Source organism: Gastrolobium bilobum, unplaced genomic scaffold (genome assembly GCF_033153095.1).
Source record: "Gastrolobium bilobum isolate Gb01-03AN ecotype WA unplaced genomic scaffold, APGP_CSIRO_Gbil_v1 utg2365, whole genome shotgun sequence".
NCBI classification, from domain to species: Eukaryota; Viridiplantae; Streptophyta; class Magnoliopsida; order Fabales; family Fabaceae; genus Gastrolobium; species Gastrolobium bilobum.
The window spans coordinates 107,997-129,711 of NW_026899145.1; the positions used below are offsets into that span (position 1 = coordinate 107,997).

A 21,715-nucleotide genomic window follows, 5' to 3' on the forward strand; every position below is an offset into this window, starting at 1 on the left:
ATATAAATACAAATTGGGTTTTATAAAAGTTATGTCGTAGGAAAAGTGAATTTATCATGTTATAGAAATTTGTTTTTCTTGCCTTAGTTTTTTTTTCTTCAAAAAATACAGGTCCCACATACAACAAACTCTTATTTTTTTCCTGTAACATGATGAATGCAAACCCCATACAAATTACATCCCTTCTAGAAATTCACAAAGAGATTAGGGGTTAGGAAGTGGCGTAGCCACGTTGTAACATGGTAATACCAATTTGTTTCAAATTTTTTTACTTATTACATATAATTATATAGTTATTATAATTTGGCCATGGCAAAAATTATAATTTGGCACTACCTAAGTAAATATAACAAAATTATAATATTTTTATCTTTTTGTCTTTATATATATATATATATATATATATATATATATATATATATATATATATATATATATAGGAACAATGCTTGATTCATTACGTATTATATTGTTGGAGGAAAGTGAAATTCTTATATTTGGAATGCTTACAGAAAATGTTAGTGCCTTTTTATATGTTTGTTTTAATATATAATCATTGGTAATTGTTCATTTGAATTTTTAATGTTATGTGATATTATTTAATAAATAATTTGGATAAATATGCTAGAATTTATAGTAAATTTTTTTCCTGATAAATTTGTATAATTAAGATAAATATTTTGATATGTTAATTTTTTTTGCACTATTTAAAATTTTTTCTTGGCTCTGCCACTGGGGTTAGAGATTTGTGCTGACTCTGGCAAGATGCTAGCATCTAACTCAACCAAAACTTAAATATATATATATATATATATATATATTTGCCCTTAGTCTTGGGTTCAGTGAATAGGGAAATTAGGTTAGTCTTATTCCCTAGCTGAGTGAATAGGCCGATATTTCGTATAGTGATAACGCTTTCTCTTTCTTATAGGGGTCTATTTTCTCTGACTTGACTCAGCTTGACCTACTTGACTCAGCGGTTAGAGTATCGCTTTCATACGGCGATAACGAGATTAACAAAAGATTTTCTCGGTGCGAAGAATAGCCCCACTCCTATATCCTCAAATATTCTATTTTAGTTAGCTACTCACTCAGTCCACAGATTCGGATTAGTCAAAATTCATTATTAGAGTTCCAATAATTAGAAAATGGATCATAAGATATTTTTTCCCCTGTAAAAAGAAAAATTCTTTTTTCCATCATTTTAAGAAAAGTAAACAAATTGGGTGGATATGTAAAAGATATTCTTTCTTTTCCATCGCTTTGATATATACTAAAAAAAATTTGTGAAATTTCACTTCTTATAACATTTTCAAATCGATCATTTTTTATATATCGCAATGGACGAATTCTTCGGTTAGAATCAAATATATATATATATATATATATATATATATATATATATATAAATTCACATTAACGAGATAAAAGAATTAATAGGGTAATATGTTAAAAATAAAACATTATGCAGATGTAAATTGACTAAACTTCAAAGGAGTTATCTATAAGATTTCAAGATTTACCGTTAAATTTAACACCATATTTAACATATTCATAGTTTATTAAAGTTCAGAAGACGAACTGCAAACAAGAAGATGGACTATGTAATATGTATTTTACCCAACATGATAACTATATAAATCAGTACAATGAAACTTGTTTCAGCCATTTATAGTTTAGTCTATAGGGAAAGAATAATATTATAATGCTACCAAGTCACTCACTCGACTTTTCAAGAATCATTTCAACTGTACAATCCATTCAACGAATAAATTAAAAAAAGATAGTTAAAATCATTTTAGAAAACGAATCACCAATCAAATTTCACTTCCCTATGTGACGGTAATTTCATTCAATATTTGATTGTCTAATCCTAACTTACAGGCTCTAAAAGCCCTTAGAATGTATTAACTTAATTTTAATTGAAGGTTCCAGCTCACTTAACTTCCATCTCTGCCAAATATTTGGTTGTATCTTAAACCTCGATCATGGTGCAAATGCTCTCAGATTTAACGTTACACATGATTAAAAGAAGCGTCGCCAAATATAATTACAGAACATTTCCAAGTATTAGCCTGTGAGGCCCTTCACTAATATATCGGCAGTAATAACATTTATTGTGCTACTTTACCAATACAAAGAATTGTAAAGTAAGCAAAACCTGAGACATACTTTGAGCTCTGTTAATGAACATATGCATCTAGGATATTTTGAAGAAAATAAGCAGTGATTCCGTTCCATGATGTCGAGACAAAGTGAAAAGCTGTTTGAGCCACAATTCAACGTAATGTATAGCTTGAACCAAAAGGAAAGTTTGGTGTACGCTCATGTAGATGCCAAACAGGATTGCAACAAATGAAAGCTCATCTCACACGTAACACAACTCCTTCAGCGTTGTAACTTCACTTTATCTTTCTAAGAGTGTTCATGTAGGTATAACTGGACAAGGCCACAAAAAGCTTGCGGAACCTGCAGAAATAAAATTAATTTGTGGATGGAGAAAAATATGTGCTGTTCGGCAATGCCTCGAGATAACTTCAAATGAAGCGTCTAAACATCTTTCACATAGATGTCATGTGTAATGGATGGCAAGATTGACAACAAGAGGAAGGATAAAGATTAAAGGAAGATAGCATCAAAAGAATAAAAATCCAACAGAACAACTTGTGTAAATTTCAAGGCAAATATTTAGTTTACAGATTTACAATAAAAACAAGGTAAAGCTTGCTTACCACACCCACTGGCTTGAGTGTTGGGCCATAGCGATAAAGCTACGACGTGAATGTTCATTTACCAAGCACTGCATTGTTTCATTTGAGTGCAGTATGGCCCAAAACATGGACAACCAGATATCAACAGGACCACTATACTTACGCAATATGTTGACGCTAACCTAAGAACAATGAAGACACCCATGAATTTGAACAAGTTCTAATAAAATAATTGGTCAAATAAGATAAGAAAATAAAATTTAGAAACATACCAGCTCCCAAACTTCAACATCTCTTTGTACGTTATCATGTAGTAGCTTGCTGCTTACAACATGGAAATTTTTTTTATATCAGAGCTAGCAGCGTAGGAATGAGAGAAAACCATATGTGACTAGGTTAATCATTGATATTTCCTCATGCAATTATCTCCCATCATATATCATTTTCTTGGATACTTTGCCAGAGATCACACAGATGAGGACTAAGAGAACTGTTAAAGAACTCACAAGGATACTTGATACTTCTAACAATAAGAAAGGCACAATAAACAGAAAACTTGCTCACAAAATATAAACAAATACTACAAGAAGGATGCATGGTCAAATCTCAATGTCGTATTTTAACGAGATGGTAATAATCTAAACCACAGCCCAACAGCTTGCAGGAGCTTTTTAAAACAAAACCTCAGTAAAATTAAAAATGAAATTGGCAGGAAATAAAAAAAGCTATTCATGGTTATTGTTTGAGTATTGAAATTTGAAATGTCTAACTTCTAAGTAAACTACTACTCCTACAAAACACAAAATAACACAAGGCTGAAAATGGGTATCATTATAGCATGGTAAAGGGTGGGGACAATGGGCTTAGAGTACTGTGTGTGCCATTATGACTCATTTATTGCTGGCTTAATTTTAAAATTATATTACATAAAATAAATCTCAAGCTGTACAAGTGCCATATCTCCAGACTTTTAACAGTTATAGTTATTCAATATTGATCAGTAGTAGTATAAAAATAGTTAAACTTACCATACTCCATAATGCACATCACGATGATTACAATGACCCGAGACACCATAGCTGTCAAAAGTAATAATCTGGCGGGAAAAGGGCAAGTGAGAAGGGGGACCTTAAAAGAGAAAATTTAAACCGAAAGTACTAGTCTGACAAAAGATTCTTATGGCAGCCCAAATGGGAACTTCATGACTCAAACTATTTTTTCTAGCCCAAAAATGACAAGAGTAGTACAGAGGCACAATCTTACCATATCAATGCAGTGATTGGTTATTTCTTCCTCAATAATCCTTGCCAATAAGCTATGGTTCCAAACTTTACCAAAACCATCCTATGTATGACAACAGGTTAAACAATAGCAATATAAGGGACTACCAATAAGATTTGAAATAATACTAAATTTTATAACTTCCAGAGACCTATTGGATTAAAACCTGCAGATCTGGATGGTTGACAATCTTCACTCGTTGCATTGGAACCTGTGTACATAGTTTCCAATGTCATACAAACAATACCCTCATTAAATTGCTAGACATAGTTTGTCATCTTCAACTTATGTAAAGAAAATTATCAAGAAAACGCTGCCTAGGTTTCCCAAGAAATTTTTGTTCTGAGATTGGAAAGCGGAAGGTATGAGTCTATGACCACTAAATGATCAAAGGAAAAAAAATATATTAAATAGTTTAAGGACAGGGGCAATGTCTAATATTTAAAGAGAAGCTCTGATTTTATGTTTGAAGCCACAACTATTTTCAGCAATTTTGTAAATCACCTTGAGGGCTACACAAGCCTGAAAAAGCTCTTGTTTTCTGATATTTCCTTTGCCATCTGCATCACCTACAGAAAATAATAATAATAATAAAAAACAAAAATATCTAACGGGTTGAAACATAAACATTGAATCATTCTTGAGTCTAAGCTTGAAGCTTTGGGTTTGTGACATCCACAATCCCATATCTAACATTCTCGGATAGATTTCTTGCCCCTACAGCTTTCATATGCAAAAATAAATCTTCAACTAGTTAAAGCTCTTTTAATAGAAATACATGAAGAAAAAATAACTCTTATTATGTAAAGAGTGAAAATTGATAACAAGAGTAAACCTGAATTGTATCGCTCAGGCTATAGCCAGATTCATAATGCTACAATAGTCTATTAGTTTGATAAATATATGTCTATTATCATCTGATCAATAATATTGGAATTTTTTTCCATATTATCTATTGTAACTAATATCAGTCCCAAGGTGTGGATGTATGTGAAGTGGTATCGTATGTTTCATTAATAATATAAAACTCTATAGACTAATAATGGCACAAAATTAAACTCTTTTTCAAGACAATAAAGCACTAGCTCAGTTGTTGAAGGGAACCCTTGGAAGGAGAATTCAATCCTTTTCTCCGTTTGTGTTTCAGTCATTAATAACAGATTTCCATAATCCATCTATTCTTTTTCTGTTCTCTACTATCTTTTCGCTCCCTTACTTGTGGTTCCTAAGTCCTAACAAATTACAAGAGGGAGAAAGAAAAAGACAATTATTTAAAATCAATTAAAATGTTGAGTACTAACTGACATTTTCAAAAAGCACAAAAGATCAACATAAACAAATAGATTGTCCAAAGTTAATCACCAATAGATAAGCAAAGTATTTGAACACTGTGCCCCCTTGAAGTCAGGAAATTTATAGTTGGAGTAAAGAACCTGCAGAAATGAAACAAATCTTCAACATAATGTGACATTATAATGTAGAAATTTGAAAACATATACTTCTACATCAAAGGCCTTCATTATACTACAACTCTAACATCAAAAAATTGAAAAACTAAAAAAGAGGCAATTTTCTGAAGTTAAAAAAGTCACATTGACACCATGCTAGATTCACATACAACGAAAATGTTGTTTAAGTATGACATAAAATGCACTTTTGTACAGTATAGATTAGGAAGTTAGTCTTCAATTTTATTTTATTTTAATTTTTAACCTAGTTTTCTGGATCATCCTCAGTACAATGATAGATAAAATTTTGAAGATATTCCTTGCATCCCAATTTCTAGCAAATAATATAGGATTTTGTATCAGAGGACCAGTTGAATATTATGGAAGGAATGAAGTTCTAAAATTGGTCATTGATAGACCTCATGCACCAAGAGCTATAGAAAATGAAGAGAAACTTTCTAGAGAAGGTGAAACCATGAATAGTGGGACCAGCACCAGCCCTAGGCCCAGACTAACTTTTAAGCGACAATAGCATAGGATGAATATATTCATGTCTGAATCAGATGTTAGAATGAAGAATATAGGTTGTTTAATTCATGTATAACACATGATTTTGTCATAGTGGGTAAAGGAATTAGTTGGCATAATAGAATGATAGGATGATCTGGAATATTCTCTAACATTGTATAAATATTCTCCCAATTAATAAAAAAGCATGAAGAAGTCATTTCCCAATTTTCTATCTGATTTTTGGAGGTTAACTCTGCCTCAAACCAAGTTGCTACCCTACCCCTATTAGTCATACTGAGGAATCCACTGTGCATTGAACTTCATATAACTTGTTTCAGCCATTCTCTATTAGCTTTAATTTTTCAGATTACAGATATGCAATCAACAACGGTTACTATTTCTATGACTAATTGATCAAGATAAAATGTGTTACTAGCTGACACACACCAAAAACTTATATGACATTTCCCATAACAAATAACCAAAAGTTTTCTTCAAATGAGACAATGATATTAAAGGAGCATCAATGCATAATCAGTTTGAAAAGATATTACAAAAAGCTGAGGTGAAGGCACAATAAATAGAACCACCAATTTAACCAAATGCCTAAAACCAAAACAAACTAAAGCAGCATTTGTCACAAATAAGGTAGCATAAATGTATTAGAAATCTCAAATTAGAGGGTATAAAGCTACTAAATGATTTACATCTCAGTTCCATGAAAAAAATCAACATTACAAATAACAAAATTGCGGTTTCAAACTTACATGGATTCATCATCAGGATGAGCAATAACCAACAAGACATTTCTCTTCACAAAAGCTCTGCCTGAAAACAAGCTTGGAAAACCAAAATTGAGAAAGAAAAAAAAAAAGGAAAAGAAGGAGAAAAAAATAAAATAGAAAACTAACCATTATGCGTAAAATGTTTGGTGAAAGGGATGCGCGAGAGAAGGAGAATATTGCATAGAGAAATGATCCACAGAAAAATGAGAGAAGAAAATATCAGAACCCACGCCATCTAGGTTGAATTTGCACCTGAATAAAGCAGCAATTAATGATTGTTAAAAATAGATAGCATTTTACTCAGATTTTCTGGTCAACCAAACAGAGAAAGTTGCAACTTGCAAGAGTAGAGAGAATCCAAAAGGAAATTGGAAAGGGTCTAAGAGCAGATTTAAGAGAAGCATAGCAAAACGTTATTCTTTTATCCACTGGATCCGGGGCCTTACAAGAATATGCTTGGTTTACATGTGGGATTGATGGAATCATGGAAATAGAAGCGATGGAAAGAATTATTATTTGAATTTTCCTACCTCTTTTATTATCAAATTTTAATTATTTTTTTATTAATTTAACAGTTATAATTTATTAAAATTAATAATTAATTATTAAATATAACTTAATAAATTACAACTGTTAAATTGACGAAAATCAATAATTAAAATTTAATAATAAAAGATAACAAGAAAAAGAAATAATAACTATACCTCCCAAACATGGAATGAAATGAAAATCGTATATATTTTAATAACTTTTTTCTTTCGTAATTTGGGAATGTAATGAAATTAATCTATTTATTATTTTTATTTACTTTTTAATTAGAAATAAAAAATTATTCAATTTGTATTATATAATTCAAATAATTATATGGTAATTTTGTTCTATTTTATTTACAACATTTTATTTTATAATATATTACTCATTTTTTAGATATTTAAATATAATCTTATAAATTGAAACGTGAACATGACAAAATAGAATATAATGAAATAAAAATATTTTATTTCCATTGATTTTTATACTATTTAATGATATTAAGATGCGTTATGTTTGTTGATTTAGTGACCTTCTACTTGGGGTGTAAACGGGTCAGGTTACGTAAAATTTTGACTTTGATCCTAAGTTTATGTAAAAAAATTAGAGCCTATATTAGCTTATTAGATATTTGATTTATAAGTTTGGTCTGACTTATTATTAAAAACAAAAAAGACTAACATGACCTGTAAGACCTACCAAATTGCAAACTAAAATTTATAACAATGTTATTAAATCTGACCTGATCATTTGACCCAGTCGAGTACTGACATAAAAAAAAATAACAACTTGTGTTATGCAAAAATAACAACTTATGTTATGCATGAGATGCAATTCCTAAAGCAAAAAGGACTGATTGAAAATTGGTCACATTATTAAAAATAACTCTTGAATCCATAAGCTTTTGATCATCTTCCTCTATTTGCTTGAGACCTAAATACATAAAAAACAATAGCCGTAGGTCTATAAGCTCTTGATCACCTTGATATCTGTTGATAAAAAGAACAACTACATGTGCAGGTCTATATCAAAATATTATGCATCATCAAAATATCGCATCATCAAAATATCACATCTTCAAATCCAACTTCCTCACTCCTATCGCCAAGTGAGCAAGGAATTAACGAAGAAGTTCTTCCATCACTTAGGACTCGTTTGGATGACTTTTTTTTTTCAAAAGTTTTTTTTTATTAAAATAAAGCACTTCTCATTTTTAGTTTGTTTGAATGTCTACTTTTGCTTGAATGTCTACTTTTACAAAAAGCAGAAGTCACAAAAAAGCCAAAAACCTATTTTTGCCGAAGCTAAAAATTTTAACTTCTAGAAAAGCAGAAGTCAAAAATCAAATTTTTTTTTCAAAAATTAAATATTTTTATAAAGATATAAATAACTTTAACTTTTGTAAAAGCACTTCTAAAATAAGAAAGAGATAAAAATTATATTTTGAAAAGGCCAAATAAACAGGCTCTTAGAAATTAGAATTTTTTTTTTTTTGGTATACAGAAGTTAGAACTTTTTTTTTTTTTTTGGGTATGCGAAGTTAGAACTCTTTAATTGCCCAAAAAAACTTTTGTTATCGCAAAATTATATGATTAAATGGTTAATTAATTATAATTACATTATATTTTTTATTCATAGTTATAAAATAACTATAAAATTTAATAAAAAAATATATCATTATTATTAATAAATTATAAATTATAAACAATAAATTATTAAATAATAAATATTAAAATAAAAAATATCAAAATCTTATCGGTATACTTTTTTTAACGCAAACAAACCTTTATATTATTAAGAAATATTTTTCTTATGTTGTTGAAAATGAGTTATCTTATGTTAGTGAAATAAAATTATAAGTAGGACCCGCAAATAATTGGAGAAAAAAAATATATAAGTGGGACTCACTTTTGTTATGTATGTGTAGGAATTTGATTTATATCATGTTGAATGAGATAAATATAATCCTATATTATTTTGGGAGAATGATCTATATACAAACTCTTTTTACAAACTTTTGCAAATTACACTGTGTACTCCCGGAAGAACATAATGTAACCTAGTGTTCTCACGGGAGAATATAGTGTAGTTTAGAAGAATTTGTAAATAAAAAGTTTGTAAATATGAATGAAGATATTCTAACTACTAAAAATTCTCACTACTAACTTACTACACATCACATCACCATTGGATTATATCCAGGTATCCCCACATCCGATAACCATGAGACTAATCCCTCGTCTCGGGTCAGCCCACAAAGCTGTAAAGAGCTGGTCACGGAATGTTTTCCATTCACAAGAGTTAGGATTCGAACCCCCAACCATTTGCTTAAGGGACGAGATACTGAACCATCACGCCCAGTGATGGATCCAGAAATTTGAAGAAGGGTGGGCACTCAAATAACAAATGACAAAAATAAATCAATAAAAAAAGGGAGAGAAACTGACACTCAAAATGCATAATCTAGTAAAGTATTATAGTAAATTTAGCTTTATTATTTTAAACCAAAATATTATTTGTGCAAGCAATCTTGTTCCGACTATAATATCATTTGTGCAAGCTAGAGCACTTCGAATAAAAATTTAATTAAAGAATAAAATAGGAAGGGGGACAACTATTTTATAGTTCTTAAGAGGACAACTTTTCTATATAATCAAAGAGAAATGAGACCTAAAAGCTAAAAGCTAAAAGTTAAAAGCAAACAATTAACAATTATTAAGCAAGCTAAAAGCAAACAGACAAGCTACAAGTGAGTCACACGGGGAAAACAAGGAAATCAAGTAATTCAAACTAGCAAAGATGGACGGTACCAGACCAGAGGCGGACGCAGAAAGGAAGGTGACTGATGAGCTAAAAAACTTCCACAGAATGTGAAAAGAAAGAGATAAAATAAATAAACTTGTTTGTACCAAAAAAATAAAAATAAATAAATAAATAAATCTGGATCTGGATCTGGGTGGTTATGGGTGAAGTGAAGATTTCCCGTATGCTTGACCAGTTGACCCCAGCCACCTTCATCCTTTATGTGCTGCAAACCTTCAAAAATCATATATAAATAAAGAGAACAAATCAATAGTACAAAAATGGTATACAGCTCTCTCCTCTCCGTCTCCGATGAGGCATGACTGCTTCTGCTTAGGTTTGGATTTAGTCTAATGGAGGTGGCTAGGTCTGGTCACGGGTGGAGGAGAAAAAGCCAAAAAAAAAAAAAAAATCACATTAAAATTTAAGGGTGGGCACTTGTCCTCTTTCTATTCTTCTTACATCCGCCTCTGATCATGCCCACCCACGTGGTTATGTTATGTTAAAAAGCTTTTGAAAAAAGAAAAAATGTTAGATGAGATAAGTAATAAGTTAGTAGTACAAAAAATTTGGTAGTGAGAATATCTCTTTTCTATAAATATAATCCTCCCCATTATTTTGTATTATAATTATGCGTATCAAATAATATACGAGCGATCTGAATAAACAATTGAACATGGTTTTCAATTTAATTCTGTCATGCTTTTGTCCCTAATCACTCTTCACAACACCAGGCCATGCCATGCCATGCGAGCGATCAATTTAGACTCACTGAACCAAGTTGTGTTTTATGATAACACATTAATTAACCAAAAGTACAAAAAAGGAAAGTGCTCTCACTTTCGGTGTTTGACTCTTGCATTTCAAGCAAATAGTAACCTTTCACTGCTATCTATAATTATTGAGTTTTGTCAAATGGGGTAGTGGGTAATCACATGAACTCATTTCACTAGCCAAGTGGTTCTTATGATAAGATTATGGGTTTTGTATTTGTATTTTAGATGAGATGAGTCTCATAGAGATAATAAGCATGTGAATTCTGTATCTTAGAAAAAGTAATGTGTGGGACTCATTTCAGGGTGTGTAGGAAAATTCTGTCCTCCTCATGTTTGATGAAAAGTATAAAAGCGTAACATTATTGGGTGTTTGTAGACTGAACTATACTTTTACTTCCACTTGCACTTCGTCTTCTCTAGTTTATCTGTTACCTTTTCTTTTCTCTATCGCTCCATTCTAGGGAAGATGGATTCAATAGTTTCAGGGTTTTTAACCACTATGTTGGATAGGGTAGCAACAAGAGCTTTCCAAGATATTTCCATGGCAAGGGGTCTCCATGCTGATGTGGGGTCCCTCCAAAACTCTCTGAGAATCTTCAGTGCCTTCATTGTTGATGCTGAGAACAAGCAAACAGAAAGCCAAAGCATATTGGTGTGGCTGCAGCAGCTCAAAGATGCTTTCTTTGATGCCCGTGACATCTTGGATGAGATTGAGTGTGAGGCCTTGAGGAATCAAGTTGTGAAGAGACATGGAAGCTTCACCAGTAAGGTACACCTCTTTTTCTCATCCTCTAACCCTCTTGCATTTCGTGTTAAGATGGCAAAAAAAATCAAGGACATCAAGGAGAGAATAGATGAGATAGCTTCTCTTAGGATGAAGTTGGGTCTCTCAGTCTCAGAGAATCATGTGAGTAATTATGTGCTGCCACTCAATCAGAAGATGGCTTGGAGGGAGACACATTCTTATGTTAGGCCTTCCCATGTGATTGGTAGAGATGAGGAGAAAGAAAAGATCATTGAGTCTTTGATGGCTCCACCATCAGATGGTGATGGTATGGATGTTATTCCAATTGTTGGAATTGGAGGGTTGGGGAAGACCACACTTGCCCAATTGATTTACAATGATGATAGGGTGATTGAGCATTTTGATTTGCGGATGTGGGTGTTTGTGTCTGAAGATTTTGTTGTTAAGAGACTGGTACTTGATATTCTTAAAGCTATGCATGGAATAGATGTAGATGCTCCCAACTTTAGTTTTGATCAGTTACAAAATCTACTTCGTGAGGGATTACATGGGAAGAAATCTTTACTTGTTCTTGATGACGTTTGGAATGAAGATTATAGAGGGTGGCTTGAATTGAGAAATCTTTTAGTAGGGATGCATGATGAAAATAAAAAAATTGGTAACAAGATTATCACAACCACTCGTAGTGACAAGGTTGCTTTGATAATGGGGAATGTTTATAAACACAACCTGAAATATCTTCCTGAAGAAGATTGTTTAAAGCTATTTGTTAAGTGTGCATTTCCAGCAGGAGAGGAGAAACAGCATCCAAGGCTTATGGAAATTGGGAAGGAGATTGCTAGAAAGTGCAAAGGGGTGCCCCTGGCAGTGGTGAGTTTAGGGTGCTTGCTTTACTCAAAACTTGATGAAAGTGAGTGGAAGAAAATAAGAGATAGTGAAATTTGGAAAATGAAACAAGAAGATGATGGCATTTTGGCTGCATTAAAACTAAGCTATAATCACTTGCCATCTGAATTGAAACAATGTTTCTCTTATACTTCAATTTTTCCTAAGGGTTATGAGTATACAAATCTGGAGTTGATTTCATTTTGGATGGCCCATGGACTACTACAAACCAAAAATGAAGATCAAGAGCCTGAAGATCTTGGGGAGTTTTATATTCAGGAGTTGGTTTCAAGATCTTTCTTTGAAGGTGCTCCTGAAGAACAGGTGGTCATGGATGGTCTTATTTTTGAAGAACTTAAGCTTCTAGGCATCTCCTTTTTCAAAATCCATGATCTTGTTCACGACCTTGCTGTGTCCACAATGCAAAGTGAAAGGGCAGTAGTAAAATTTAATTCAACAAATGTTAAAGAAAAGGTGCAGCATTTATCATTTTCAGAAAGTGGTGAAGGAGTTCCAACTTTTGGTCAAATGTTAAATAAGGTCCGAACCATTGGATTCTGGCATGCAGGTCAAAGTGCAGATGCAATCACTGAACCATTTGTCAAGTGGATCTGCAAGGAATTCAAGTACCTCAGGGTGTTGAATATACAAGGTTCAAATTTTCAATTCTTGCCGGATTGTTTCAACAAAATGAAACATTTGAGGTATCTTAATCTAAGCTATTGCCAGAGAATGGAAAAACTCCCAGATTCCATTTGCAAGCTCCAAAACCTCGAGGTTTTAAATCTATGTAGATGTGTATCACTTAAATGTATTCCAAAAAACTTGAGGAATCTTATCAGCCTTAGGATTTTGTGGATTACCACACAAGCCACTGATTTGTCTTTCATAAGTATTGGGAGCTTGAAATATCTACAAATTTTAATTTTGTGGAATTGTGAAAATTTAGTCTTCCTTCCACGTGATTTAAGACACTTGACTGCTTTAAAGAGGCTGAGTATTGAGGATTGTGAAGAGGTGATTAGTTTTGAGGATGAAAGAGAAGAAGAAAATGAAAACTACTCCTTGAAACTTGAACAGTTTTCAATTGATAAATTGCCCAAATTGACTGCTTTACCTGGTTGGCTTAGAAGATCTACAAAAACTTTGAGATACATGGGTCTTTCAGAATGTCCAAGCTTAAGGGCATTGCCAGAATGGTTGCCAAGTCTAACATCTCTTGAAACGCTTCTCATTGGTGATTGTCCAAACTTGACACTACCCCAGCATATGGATCGTCTTCATAACCTTCAGAACTTAAAGATATATGGATGCCCTCAGCTAGTTGAGAGATGCAAAAGAAATTCAGGCCCTGACTGGTCCAAAATAGCTCATATCCCAAATGTTGAAGTAAGTGTGCATTGCTGATTTCTATTTGCTTTATTTTTCTTGTATACTTGGTGCTTATTTATTCTGCTTGTCTAGTTGAATGCTATTTTTAATGTTAATGCAAAGCAATTTGGATTTTAGGCTTCACTGTTGACAACTTTAAATTATGAGCTGAATATAGGTTAACAATTAGTCTGCTGTGTTCCTAGGACTGAATTATGTACCAATCCTTAAAATTTCCTTTAAATCTTATTGGATTGAGTTATTGCAAAAGTAGAAAATTTACATTGTTTTATTGTATGGATGTAAAACTTGCATTTTTAACTGGAACAATTCAAAAGTAACAAGCTCAATATAGTTTTAAGAGGATCTTAAATCCATAGCTGAGTTGAACCACTAGAAACAGCAATATTGACAAGGGCATCTGCAACTATGTTGCATAATCTAGTATTGTACCCTATGTCCCATTCATCAAACCAAAATGCATACATAATTCCAGATTAATCTCTCTTGCTAAAAAGTCATTAGAAGAGAAGTCTTTTTCTCCTATTCATAGAGCACAACAAACCCTCATCACATTCCAAATACATTTCCCTGAAGCTAAACCTGGTTTCAATTCCACCATCATCCTTACAGAAGAACCAAGTCTAATCTAGTGAAAGGACAAGGGCAAATTCCGGTGCACAAGGCTCCCTTATATTGTATGCAGTTTTAACCTTATATTTTTTAAAGATGTTGTTTTCCATACTCAAACCCGTGACCAACCTTAATGCTATTTCAAGACTCGTCCTCTAAAAAATCATTCCCCATTTTTGCAAAGAATCTATTTCTTGGATTCAAACTAGTGACCCAGTGAAGGGACAATTAAGATATAAATGGGAAGCTTTTTCCTCGTAATGATGGAACAGGGAGTAACCTTTAGGTACCTTCAATTGATCAATTCACCTGTTTGCTTGTAGTGTGTCTGTTGGAAGAATATCTCTTCAATTAACTTCTATAAACAATAAATAAACCCTGGGGATAGCAAATTTGGCTTTTGATATTACTATAACAATTAAGATTTGTCATTACCTACACACATTAGGACCCTTTGCTGGACAACTTTTTTTTTCCTAGTTTAGTTCCTCCATGAACTACTTGTTCGTATTTGCTTGTTACTGACTTTGTTTTCTTTTTTCTTTTGGTTACAACATGCAAGCTTGCCAGCGTTTAGGATCTCTGATAATTTAGTACAAGCACAATCATGGAGGCGGTAGAGACTTTGAAGTTTGCTCCAAATATGTATACGTATTTTATGTTTTCTGTATGTGTGCACTATTTTTTATGATTGTTTCAATTTTATTTTCTCTCTTTCCTATTCATTTTAAAGTTATGTAACGGAGATAACTTGATTAACCTTGTAGAGGAGGAGCACTATTCAATAAAAATTGCGAGCTCTTGCCATTGATAAATAGACACTCCAAGCCAAGTCTGAAATTTCATTATTTTGGAATATTAATTGAACATAATTTTAATCAAAATGTCAACAGCAGGATTGTAAATGGCTGGAATAACACAACTATGTTATCCATTTTTTATATTTGCTTTGGCCTTATAATCCACCATATTATATTGCTCTAACAACACATCACGATATTTTGCTCTAATAAGTTTTAAATACTAAGATACCTTCATTTGCCGGTCTCATATTCTACTATTTGGTAATTACATAAAAAATTTTAGCTTAAAAGCACATATTTCAAGAAAATTATCTCTCTCTATCTTTATAACTCTTCATTTAAAAAAAAAACACACAATTCAAGAAAAGCAGATAAGAGCTTTAAAAAAAGCTCCTAGGAGGAGCTTTTAGCTTTTACTTTTTTTCTTCATTATGAAAAAAAGAGTTTTTCATTATAAGAACTTTTCCCAAAATCTGTTTGGCAACTTATGCTTATAAGTAGCTTCTAGTTTTAAAAAGAGAGGATCCAAACAAACACTAAACCTAACATTCAAATCATAACATGGAAAATGACACTTTAATTAAAGGACAATGGAATTCTTATGTTGCAGCATGAGGATTTTACTTCCCGTACAAACAACTAGGTGGGGGTCCCATTGGAAGAAAAATAAAAAAAGGCTAAAATATAAGTTACCTCCTTGAACTTTGACCATGTTTTAAATTACCCCCTTGTATTTTTAATTGTTTCAATTAATCCCATGTACTTTATAATTGTTTCAAATCAACATTTTTGTTAAAAAATTTACATTTGAAATCAACCTTTTACACCCTAAGCCCCAAATCTCAAAAATTTCTTCTCTCTTTTCTTCTACGTTCTCTCATCTCTTATTACAATAGTTTGGGATGATTTCGATTTGAATCGGAGAAGATTAATGTGTCTCTTTTCTTCTATGTTCTCCTAAGGTCTCTCTTAAAAAATATTAACATCTTCTATGCTATGATTTCTGGGTATATGAGGATGGGAAAACTTGACGATGCAAAAGAACTCTTTGACAAGATGCCTGAAAGGAACTTGAGATCTTGGAATGTAATGCTCAGTGGATATGTTAGGAACAACAGGTTTGGGGATGCCCAGAAATTTTGACTTAATTCCTGAAAAGGATGTTGTTTCGTGGACTTCCATGTTAAAAAGGTATGCTCATAAGGCAAAAAAATTTAAATAATTCTTTTTAATTAAATAATTACGCATTTATTGCAGTTTTGCGAATAATTACACATTTATTGCACAATGTGACGCCCCTTTTAGGCGTCACATGTGTGCCCTATATATACCCCCTTTTTTACCATTTCACTTCTCACTATTTCACCTCTCTCTAACCTCGGTTTGTGCTCCCGACCGAACGCGAAGATTTTCGTAGCGAAGCTTTGCCAACTTAGGTAAGTTCGTAATACCTGCTATGTATACGTTTAAATTACAATGCTACCTTGCGAACATGTTATGATTTATCGTGTATTAGAGACTTAGAACATTAGGATAGTCACTTAGAAATTTTGTACCATGCTATGAATGTTGTAATGATATAGTAATTTTTTTATTACGTAGTTATGATTATTAATACATATTTATGATGTTATTTTGTGATAGTGATTTAGAAAATAGTGATAGTGACTTCGTAAATTTTGTATGATGTTATTAATGCGAGAGTGTGTTGATAATTTTGTAGTCAGTTAGGTGTGATGATTAGTACATATTTATGAACTTATTAGTGACTTAGGGTTAAGTATTATGTCAGTATGATTTAATTTATGTCTGATGTTCTATTATAATTTAATTACAAATAAATGACTGTACTACGTATTAATAATATTTCATTAATGTCGATTCTAGTAAAAACGTAGGGTTTATGCTTAATTTTGTTGATAATAAATTAGGGCATTGCTTAATTAATTTGTACATAAAATGTCTTGTTACATGTGATTAATTTCATTGTTGTTTTATATTATGGTGAGTTTAGGATCATGGTTGATTCATCATCATCTTCGGGTTCTGCATCGGATGCAGAGCCTACCGATCCTAGCATGTACATCATATATGGGCCATATAGATAGGACGTCCTTCGTAAGAGGACGCAGCGTGCCCATATTTCACGAGTATGGAATACGGAGCATGTGAGGAGATTGAAGACCAGGCGTGGGAAACCACAGGGGGGGCACCTACTGGGGCTATTCCAGAGGTGGTCACAGACTACCTCACACAGGCTGGATTTATCCATGTTGCCCAGATGCGACATATCCAAGTATGCGATTTACGATGTTTTGTATTTATGTAATTATTCAATACCATTCGTTAACACGTGATAATTGTATAACTTATTTCAGATCGATGCCCCATTAATTAGTGCTCTGGTCGAGAGGTGGAGACCAGAGACACATACATTCCACATGACGCAAGTGAGATGACTATCACCTTACAAGATGTGGCCGGCATATTGGGATTTCCCACTGAAGGTATTGTCGTTACTGGATCTACAAATGAGGATTGGCCCGCTGTTTGTGCTGCTATTTTTGGCGCGGTTCCACAGGCCAATGAGTTCCATTATTCAGGTGACCTCCGCATCTCATTCTTAGATCGGTTATATACCCAGTGGACTGATCATGCTGGGGATCATGATCGCGAGATATATTTCACAAAGGCGCACATTGCCCGCATGTTGGGGTGTTGGTTGCTGGCGGACAAGTCTGGAGGTAGCAACATCGGTTGTCGGCTAGTCCCGTTGCTTGGGGGAGGATTTGATGAGATTGGCCATTTCAGCTAGGGATCTATTACTCAGATTGGGTATATTGATGAGGCAAAGAAGATTTTTGATAGGATGTCTGCTAAGGATGACTTCTCCTGGAATGTGATGCTTTCAGCATATGTTAAGAATGAGAGAATTGAGGAGGCTTTTCAGTTTTTTGAGTCAAGATCAGACTGGGATGAGGTTGCCTGGAACACAATGATTTTATGTCATGTCATGCGTGGAAATATGTCAGAAACTAGGAGATTGTTTGACAAACTTGGAGAACGTAATGTGATCGCGTGTACAACAACGATGTTTGGCTTATTGCATGATGGAATGCTTGAATACGCAAAAAAATATTTTGATATGATGAGTAAAAAAGATGGGATATCATATTCTGCGATGATTAGTGGTTTTGCTCGTAACGGTTGCTGTGGAGAGGCTTTGGATACTTTTAAAGATATGGAAAAAGATAGAAAAAGTTTAAATAAGCCTAATTTTAGGATTTCACATTTTTCCAGCCATGAGTTACCTTCGATTATTTGGAAATTGGGAATAAACTATATGTCCATCATTTCCTATCTTTTAGTGTGTTATTCTAGACTTCCTAAGATTTCCAACAAGGTATCGTGCATCTCAATCAGAGTTGTATAACTCAAGATATGCTTCCTGCAAGACAGTGATTCAAATCTGTTAACACACTGCGAACTGGACACAAACATCCCTCACGGTTTTTGACATTTCAGGAGTTACACAAATCAGATTGCTCTCAAATTTGAATATGTTGTAGTAGACACCTAGACCTTTAATTTGAGGTATCATAAACCTAATTTGATTAAGAAATGAGAGAGATATGAATTTTTGAAATTGGCAGACATAGAGCACCATGCATTTCGCAATTTTGGGCAGTCTGCACTCAAACCATTTCTAGGATTGATCTATTACTCAGATTGGTCTCAAATTTTAGGATAATAAAGAGGACATCCTAAACTTTTTATAAGGTCTCATAAGCCTAATTTGATCAAGGGATGATGGAGATATCAATCTCCAAAGTTAGAGGTAAACATCCCCACATTTTTTTCAAAATTTTTGGCAATATGCCTTTGTTTCTTACAATTTATGTTCATTCAATGTTTCAAACCATTCTCACAAACTTTTCAACACATAACAAACCTAAATATCATCAATATAAATAATTTAAAATATCAAATCCTCAAAAATCCTACGGTGACCGAAATGGTATGGATGGATTTCATGAGAATTTTTCAAATTTCAATCATTTACACATGCTTTCTTAGCACTTAATCCATAGATGAGAATAATCTCTCAAGTTTTAACCACATAATCATGTATTTTCCTTTTTCAAGGAAATCCTTTAATCCTCATCAACTTCAAATTCATGGAATCAAATATCCAACTATAGAAGCCCTGTCTCTTACAATGCTATGATTTCTGGGTATATGTGGATGGGAAAACTTGACGATGGAAAAGAACTCTTTGACAAGATGACTGAAAAGAACTTGAGATCTTGGAATGTAATGCTCAGTGGATATGTTAGGAACAACAGGTTTGGGGATGCCCAGAAATTTTTTGACTTAATTCCTGAAAAGGATGTTGTTCCGTGGATTTCCATGTTAAAAAGGTATGCTCAGAATGGGTATGTTGATGAGGCAAAGAATATTTTTGATAGGATGTCTGCTAAGGATGACTTCTCCTGGAATGTGATGCTTTCAGCATATGTTAAGAATGAGAGAATTGAGGAGGCTTTTCGATTTTTTGAGTCAAGATCAGACTGAGATGAGGTTGCCTGGAACACAATGATTTCATGTCAGGTCATGCGTGGAAATATGTCAGAAGCTAGGAGATTGTTTAACAAACCTGGAGAACGTAGTGTGATCGCGTGTACAACAACGATGTTTGAAGATGGAATGCTTGAAGATGCAAAAAAATATTTTGATATGATGAGTAAAAAAGATGAGATATCATACTCTGCGATGATTAGTGGTTTTGCTCGTAACGGTTGCTGTGGAGAGGCTTTGGATACTTTTAAAGATATGGAAGAAGATGGAGAAAGTTTAAATAAGCCCAATTTTAGGATTTCACATTTTTCCAGCCATGAGTTACCTCCGATTATTTGGAAAATGGGAATAAACTATATGTCCATAAATTTCCATCTTTTAGTATGTTATTCTAGACTTCTTAAGATTTCCAACAAAGTATCATGCACCTCAATCAGAGTTGTATAACTCAAGATATGCTTGTTGCAAGACAGTGATTCAAATCTGTTAACACACTGCGAACTGGACACAAACATCCCTCACAGTTTTTGACATTTCAGGAGTTATACAAATTAGATTGCTCTCAAATTTTAATATGTTGTAGTAGACAGCTAGACCTTTAATTTGAGGCATCATAAACCTAATTTGATTAAGAAATGAGAGAGATATGAATTTTTGAAATTGGTGGACATAGAGCACCATGTATTTCGCAATTTTGGGCAATCTGCACTCAAACCAGTTCAACGTAGAAGAAAAGAGATTTTTTTTTTTTTTTTAGATTTGGGGCTCAAGACATGTGAGGAGGTGTAACAGAGATTGTAAAATTTTTAATAGAATTGTTGATTTGAAACAATTATAAAGTACAAGAGGATAATTTGAAACATGATCAAAGTTCAAGGGTGTAATTTATATTTTAGCCTAAAAAAACATAAAAACATGCGGCGCATCTTTTGAAGGGAGAGCTGGAAAAAAATTCTAGTTCCTGCAACATAAGATTTGATTTTCCCTTTAATTAATGGGTTAAACAAATAAAAACAAGAGAAATGCCTCCAGTTCACATTCATTATGGACCTGGACTAGTCAGCCCAATCTGAGCCCAAATAGTTCTTTCATTTTTTGGAATTTATTTAAAAAAAATAAAAAAGATTATAACTTTGTCTGTCTTCCCACTTCCGCAAATGATAAATTTCATTATAAAATAATTAGAATCATTTGAATAATAATATAATTTTAATTTTTTCTCACGTATAATATATTAGAAAAAAAAATACGATACAAAATAGTGCACATATGGTTACTTATAAAGTTTGCAACAATCAAACACAAGCGGTTAGGGACACTGCCCCATCCATTCTATAACCACGTGCCCTTCCTCACTGATACAGCGCATGTACTTAACATAACTATGTATTATTATTACATTTTATATTTCACCATGCTTCGCTTTCTTTCTTAAGTTTCAACACTTTTTTGTCCTCAATTGGTAAACAAGTTCTGAACTCAGCCCACGAGAAAGTCATCCATCAAACGAATATGATGAAGGCACACTCTTTTCATGCAAGAGGCAGATTAGTGTGTGTGACACCCCATTAAGTTCATTGTCATTTTGCTGGGAAATAAGAACTTGTATATATATGTAGGTACATGGGTTACCTATCATGTGTTTAAGTGAACAGCATATTATAAATAGGGTTCATTTTTCTGCAGTTATTGCAGATAATTTATTTACAGTAAGCCCAATACGACGTCGTTTCGGGACGAAAATTATAGTATTTTTGTAATTTTAATTTATTTCAGGATTATTATAGTCTTTATAATTATAATTTTCTAATCTTTCAATCCCAAAACGACGTTATTTTTGAAGTAAATGCAGATAA

At 32.9% G+C, this 21,715-nt stretch overlaps 4 protein-coding genes across 6 annotated transcripts; 3 read left to right on the forward strand and 1 right to left on the reverse strand.

The window, feature by feature from the left end:
* Positions 1-2,042: 2,042 nt before the first annotated feature.
* LOC133287574 (uncharacterized) lies at positions 2,043-10,450 on the reverse strand. 3 transcript variants are annotated; one of them, XM_061485208.1, is made up of 11 exons: positions 10,077-10,450; positions 6,862-6,987; positions 6,718-6,778; positions 5,355-5,425; positions 4,497-4,561; positions 4,159-4,203; positions 3,975-4,055; positions 3,740-3,807; positions 2,984-3,035; positions 2,733-2,893; positions 2,043-2,469 (listed from the first exon to the last, which is right to left on the reverse strand). In XM_061485208.1, the coding sequence occupies exons 2-11, from the start codon at positions 6,968-6,970 to the stop codon at positions 2,403-2,405; spliced, it is 780 nt and encodes a 259-aa protein (XP_061341192.1). In that variant the 5' UTR covers positions 6,971-6,987; positions 10,077-10,450; the 3' UTR covers positions 2,043-2,402. The 3 variants fall into 3 exon arrangements, with proteins under 3 accessions (XP_061341192.1, XP_061341191.1, XP_061341193.1); XM_061485207.1 differs by lacking the exon at positions 10,077-10,450 and having other exon boundaries at positions 6,862-7,312; XM_061485209.1 differs by lacking the exon at positions 10,077-10,450 and having other exon boundaries at positions 2,984-3,032; positions 6,862-7,307.
* An 860-nt stretch (positions 10,451-11,310) lies between these two features.
* On the forward strand, positions 11,311-13,881 carry LOC133287590 (disease resistance protein RGA2-like). The gene has a single exon (XM_061485230.1). It carries the CDS (start codon positions 11,311-11,313, stop codon positions 13,879-13,881), a length of 2,571 nt encoding a protein of 856 aa, XP_061341214.1.
* A 3,552-nt stretch (positions 13,882-17,433) lies between these two features.
* Positions 17,434-18,096, forward strand: LOC133287591 (uncharacterized). The gene is made up of 2 exons (XM_061485231.1): positions 17,434-17,577; positions 17,680-18,096. Exons 1-2 carry the CDS (start codon positions 17,434-17,436, stop codon positions 18,094-18,096), a joined length of 561 nt encoding a protein of 186 aa, XP_061341215.1.
* A 54-nt stretch (positions 18,097-18,150) lies between these two features.
* LOC133287592 (pentatricopeptide repeat-containing protein At4g02750-like) lies at positions 18,151-19,856 on the forward strand. The gene is made up of 2 exons (XM_061485232.1): positions 18,151-18,374; positions 19,484-19,856. Exons 1-2 carry the CDS (start codon positions 18,151-18,153, stop codon positions 19,854-19,856), a joined length of 597 nt encoding a protein of 198 aa, XP_061341216.1.
* The last annotated feature ends 1,859 nt before the right edge of the window (positions 19,857-21,715 follow it).